At 46.4% G+C, this 6368-nt stretch overlaps 1 protein-coding gene across 1 annotated transcript in view; it reads right to left on the bottom strand.

The window, feature by feature from the left end:
• Positions 1 to 3890: 3890 nt before the first annotated feature.
• Positions 3891 to 6368, bottom strand: part of IGSF11 (immunoglobulin superfamily member 11) — a 102314-nt gene continuing 99836 nt past the window's right edge. Inside the window, exon 8 of the mRNA XM_017731648.1 lies at positions 3891 to 4281. Within this exon, the coding sequence (XP_017587137.1) occupies positions 3891 to 4281 (391 nt within the window). The remainder of the gene's footprint in view (positions 4282 to 6368) is intronic.

The following is a 6368-nucleotide window of genomic DNA, read 5'->3' as shown; positions in this document are numbered from 1 at the left end:
AGGGATGGAAGAGGGGAAGAGATGGAGAAAACCAGAAAGGCCTAGGTCTGGGAGCAGGAGGCTGAGGGAGTAGGACACTGTGCCTTTGGGACTTGGCTTGAAAAGCCAGCTGTCTTGGGAATGCAGCATATGAGGAGGGACAGCACTGAGAAAGACACAGCTGCCCCTGTCTGTGCTGTGGCTGTCACTGTGCAAGGGAACAGTATTCACTGTGAAGGCTCTCAGCAGCTGTTTTCACCAGCTCGCCCTGAGCACACTCCATGACTGCAAGTAGCCAACATGCTGGGAAGCTCTTAGTGCTGCAGTAGCCCAGGCAACAGAGCTGATGCTTCTACCTGGTATCCTGAAAGAAAGCTGAACCACCAGTGCAGCACTGATAAAGTCCTGACACCAGTTCACAAAGAAGACTGGGTTTTGTGCCGCTCCAAAGAGCAGCAGTGCTCCTTCTATCAGCAAGGCAAGTCTAAAAACCCACCTTCTGGTCCCCAAAACCACTGGATGGTCACTCTTTCAAGGTCAAGCAATGTGGCAATCAAAGCTCTCTATTTTCTACAAGGAGCACCCATGAAACATGAAACTCATAGCTCCCTCTTTTTCTCCAATTAGCAAAGCAGGTTTGTCTTTCCATTCAGGCTTGAGGAGGGCTCTGGGGTCAACTGGGAGCCCAGAGCTTCCAGCCATACCTGGGAGTGATAAGACCACTGGCCAGGTGTACTCTAACCACAGTCCTGCTTGTGGAGATAATACACAGCTCTCCTGGGTTTAGGGAGCACACCCTGGGACCTGGTCCTAAAGAAAACCAGCCCCCCATGGCTTTCCTGTCCACTGGATGAAGCCACCAGATTTGCAAAAATTACTACAACTGAATTTAATCGCTTCCTGCATCTCCTAAGAGCAAACTTGAATGTGGCCAGTCTCCTACTTTGGAGACCTGCAATGCCAACAGAGGAGGTGAATGAACTAGGCAGTTCCTTGAAAATATAGGTTAGGATTAAGGAAAATCCTAGTCTCTGAGCACAAATTAATGAGGAGTACAGACTTCTGTGTATTTCTAACATACCCTCTCTGCAGCATCTGGCAAAGTTAACACTCGGAGCTGGCAATATGAGGAAATATGTAGATTATCGTTCAAATATAAAACTCTTATGAGGCAGTCAGTCAAAACCAATGTTGGAAGCATTCCCTTTTATCCTTGTGCCTAGTAAGACTGTGGACTGTCTGAGCAGAGATCTTTAAGAGCAAGCTAACCATCTTTCAGCAGGGGATTAAATATAGTTGAACCTCTTAGGTCAGACCTTGGGGAGGGTTGTGTGTGCACATGCACACATGCATGTGTGTGTAGATTATATGGGGTTTTTTTAGAAGTCGTTCTCAAGCCCACTCTTTATGATTATATCCATTTTCCAGGTGGGGAACAAAAGTCTCCTAGACTAGAGCTAATATTTTCACTCTCAGGCTCCTACGTTCGGATTAACCACCAGGTCTGTCTCTGACATGCACTCCAGGCACCCAGCTGTGCCCCCCAGGGTGGGTGTCTGCATTCCTACTTACCTCAGGTAATGCAGCAAGTCAAAGGCAAGCTGAGAGTGAAACCCAGATGTGACTAGAACCCCAGCAGCACGTGTGCTGGATCACGGGCATCCAATGTATTTGTCTTCATTTAGTGTACTATTTTTTCTATCCTCTTGAGTAATTTCCTTCCCTTAAAGGATATAAATCACACACCTACAAAGTAAAGAATTATTTAAAGAACAGTTATATTTAAGCTCAAAAGGGACCTTGAATTTAACTCCCTAGTGGCTGAGATTTGACTGGCTGGTGAATATAACTTGGCTTAACTATATGAAGGTGTTTTATGGCTTCAATACCATCTGGCCTGCAAACCACTATTCCATAAACTGTGGTGCTACTGTGGGTGAATACCTTTGCTGCAAGTTAACTTAATGCTGCCTTCATTCACTTCCCCTAACGTGACCTACCCTGCTCTCAGCCCCAAACGCACACTCACACACACACCAGGCTTTGCCCCAAGTTAACTCAATCAGTTTAACAGCTCCATTCCATTGTGTGCCACTCTCAGGTGGGGACAAGGTAACAGAGGTTTCTCTTTACTTCTCTAAGTCATGCAACAATTTCATTTTGTCCCTGATCTTCTTGTTGATGAAGACAGGAGGAAATGTAGGAGTGGAGCGATTCCCAGTGGAATAGCATTGACTTCAGTAGCACTGACAGTAGTGAGTGTTGAAGGTAACCTGTTAGTATGAAAGGAATACTCTTCTTGCTTAGTAAGTACAGTTTAGCAGCAGAAACACCACCAGAAGCTTTAAATGAACAATGAAAAGGACATGAAAGAAATTAATACGTTGGGAAGAATCATAGTGACCATGTTTTAAACAACTTAGCAACTGTTCTCTCCCACTAATACCTTGTGTAGCAGTTGCATTTTTGTGAGGGCTATTCCCTTTCCTCTGTGCTTCACTCTAACAAGCAATGATTTGCTCTGAATAACACAAGTCTAATGCTGAGACTTCAGCTTAGGAGAACTGAAATACGAGGCAAAGATGCATGGCCGTTACATCTACAAGACAGACAGTCACCGATAACTTCCAAAAACCTTTGGGAAAGAGAAGGAAACATGAATCTACAGTCCAAGAATCCTTTGTGGTCAACAAAAACAGCTTAAAACTGGCAGAGACTGATTTGATCGATTTTAATGCAGACCTTGAACTCCACGCTCAGAAATATGACAGAGCCGTCAGGAGCTGCAGCTCCCTCCCAGCCAGTGGACAAGGAACTTCATGTCACTTGAAGGAAAGGTTAGACATCCCGTGGGTCTGGCGTGTGCTGGGGACAGATGGGGGCACAATGTTTATAATAAAACTCGGCTGAAAGGCTACCAGAAGATCCCCATGGGCTGAATGTTCTTGATTTGACTGACAAGAATAGAAATGAGGGCATGACATGGAAATCCTGATTATGAGCTGTGTTTCAAGGAAAAACATATTTGTTGAGTAGATGAACTTTCAACTGTGGTTTGGACCATTTCATACACCATCTTTAGTAAACACAGATCTGGAACCGAGCTCTGATTTCTAATATCCCAGGAGTCCACTGCCTGGGGCTGGAGGTGGCTCTTTGTAAAGTGAAAACCTTTGGAGTCTGAGTCACGTCCAAAATCTATTAGGGTCATGTTTCCTTCTTTCCATCAACATATAGCTGAAAAGAAAATCAAACTTGGGAGGTTTGCATGTAATCACCTTGCCTTCTGAACCAAAGCCTCACCAGACTTGCATGAGCAAGTACTTTGCTCACAAATCTGACCCCGAACTCTGTATGTCCTTGATGTTGCTACTAATCTGGGCCCATTAATGAGCATGGATATGGTTGCTGGTTTCACAAGGTCGGTAAATCCTTGAATCCCCAGAGCTGGTTGGCAGGCACATAAGAGTTAGTTTGCAGTGTTTCTTCCACTGGGTGCTCTCCTAAGCTCTGAAGCATTCCTCCAGTGTGGAGGACCTAAAAACTCAGCCAGGCAGCTCCTCTCAGCCTCAGCAGGGCAGCAGGACAAATTTAAGTCAGTTGTGAGACCGTAAGAAGCCAGTTTCACTGGTGGATACAGTTAAATATGGGGGAAGCACCTCTTTACATTATTTATGTCCCATTTGTTCCCTAGCATTGCCCATGTACCAGCCCATTCCCTTTGCCTTTGAACCACAGACCATCATAGCAAGAGCGGGAGCTGGGAAGCTAAAAGCAGGCTGTGGTGAAGAGCATTTGCTCCTGGGACACAAAGTACTCAAGCCTCTTCACCACAGCATAGCAGATACCACAGTAATGAGAGCAGATCCTAAGTGACAATCGCAGGAGAAGGAAGGAAGAGGTGCTCATATTCAAGGGGCAGAGCACTTTATTCTTTGCAGGATCACAAGGGGGGAAAGCCACCTTAGGAGCTCGTAAGGAGGTGCAGCCACGCAGGCAAACTGAGCAGGTGAACGGGAGTCACTGTAGTTCTTCATCCCTCCGGAGGATGTCACCGTAGAGCCACCAAAAAAGGCGATCTTTGTGACCCAAATCTGGCGGCAGCGAGGAATGACAATGTGCAGCCGCTCTGCGGACAATAGCCCCAGAGCTCCCCGCCTGCTTTCCCAGAAGTAACCAACTTTCCCTGGCCAGTGTGCAACTGGTGGAATGACGGGAGGAGCGGCGAAAGCCACGCGATTTGGGAGATATGCAACAGGGTATCCCGGAAAACAAACGGGATGTGAGCTCTGGGTGACTGGGCTGAGCAAAAGCATGGGGCGTTCACACCCTTTACTGTCGTGCTTTTCAGCCTCTTTCGGTGTCCCTGAGCATGGATGAGCATGTGGAGGACGCGTTCACACACAAGGAAGATGAGCAAACAAAACTGTGGAGATCGTGTTCGCAGCCAGCAGGAACAGACTGCAGTCTGCAGCCATTGAGGAAGTGCACCCTGGAGGGAGCTGGTGGGAGATCTGTGTGCTTGATCCCCTGTTTCTGTTGTTTGTGTCACCAAAAGTTAATCTTTGATTTTGTACATATTAATCCCAGCAGTAAACCACAGCCAAAAGAAAGAAGCACTTTCTGTCCATGGTGTATTTCTGAAATAATTTATATCCCTAATAATCTTAATTTCGAGAGTCTAAAGTCACACTGGCTTTTCTATGGCGCTAATTCTAGCCCCTGCTGCCTTTGGTCCTTCATGTGGAGCACAGGGCTAAATGTGCCTTTGCCACAAGACTCAGTCTAAGAAGGGGGAGAGGATCCCAAATTGAAAGGCTGTACCAGTGATGCCAAGCACTAAAAAAAAGAGTCTCTAGGCTATTGTGTAACCTTAGAAACTGCCACAACCTAAAGAGTGCTGCTGCAACCCAAATCACACACCTTTTCCCTGTCTGAAATGTCCACATGGACAACAACCTGGTGATTGCTTGCCAAAGGGTCTTGTGAGCATTCAAGAAAAAGCTACCTGAAAGAAATTCTGCAGATATTGATAGTATCCAGGAAGGCAGACTGTACCAAACACAGTGAGTTTAGATACAAGCAAGAAACTACAGAACCTCTGGGCTTTACTGTATCAGGTCCCTTAGCCAAGGTTTCTCTTGGAGCATGCACCCCATCAGTTTTCCCATTAAAGCATATCAACTGGAAGTAAGTCATCATCCCTTCCCTAGTGTGATTCAATAAGTCCAAATCCAGGACCTGACCCAGGCTACATCCAGTGCTAAAGAATCCCTTGCCAGCCAGCCATGCAAGCTGTCTTAATCTCTCTTCTCTACTGCTATTTGTTCTGTGGCGTTGGGGATTTTTTGCTTGTTTTTACATGGATAGATTAAACTTCCTGCCAACCCACTTTCTCATTCAAACATGTTACAGAGGAAATGGGAGGAAGGAGGAAATCAGGAACAAACAACAAGCAGAAAATGGCATTAGAAGGCTTAGGAAGGAGTCTTATCCTTAGCCTCCTTAGCCATGTGCACTGCCCCATTCCTGCACATCAGCAGTGCTCTCTACCACAGGGAAAGGAAAAGTGCTTTTTTAGCTGTCGTTGTCCATGGAAACACATCAAAGAAAATATGCCAGAGCCCTAGAGTCGGAATGTCCCAAGACTATCAAGTTTCTCCTCCCTAAAAAACAGCCTTCACATGCCAAAAGCTCTTGCCACATATTATGTCCCACTCCCCCTCCATGGCTGTGTAGGTGACCTAAGAAAATCTTTTTTCTGTGCTGTCCACCAGCCAGCAAGAGCTCTGAGCTAGTGCCAAGGCTCAGGAATTGCCTTGCATGTGCCCTCCCTTGCTTAGGAGGTCACAGACCAGGTAATTCTCAGTAACATCCTCCAGGCACATGCAATGCACAGAGGCAGATGTGGAAGAAAGCAGTGTGACAAAAAGAGCCACAGCCTTTCACTCTCCTGCTTTAAGGCTTGCTTTGTCCCTGATGTCCACCTACTCCCCAGCCAAGAAGATGCATACCTCAGAGAGCTCAGTGACATTGCACTCCCTTTCTCAACACCCATATTCCGGATCCTCACCAGCACATTTTGCCTTTCTCATGGCAAGTGCAGACATGTAACAAGGGCGCAGTGGGGGAACACTGCTTTGCTGGCATCAGGAAAACAAGCTGCAGGCAGGATGGCCAGCAGCACTTGGAAAAAGCACAGAAGGAAGGGTGACTCAAGTCATCAAGATACCTGAAATAGCTCTGCTCCAGGCCTCTGTTAAACAGAGGCCATGAGTTAACGTGAGCACCTGTTGGATTTGCTCAGAAGTGAACTTCTGAAAGGCATGTATTTCCTCAGTTTTTCCTGTGCTAGAAATGTTCAAGACCATCATAAAAGGATCTGCTGA

The sequence above is a fragment of the Corvus brachyrhynchos genome, unplaced genomic scaffold (genome assembly GCF_000691975.1).
Source record: "Corvus brachyrhynchos isolate BGI_N302 unplaced genomic scaffold, ASM69197v1 scaffold3, whole genome shotgun sequence".
Taxonomy (NCBI): domain Eukaryota; kingdom Metazoa; phylum Chordata; class Aves; order Passeriformes; family Corvidae; genus Corvus; species Corvus brachyrhynchos.
This window is presented reverse-complemented; position numbering and strand designations above follow the sequence as displayed.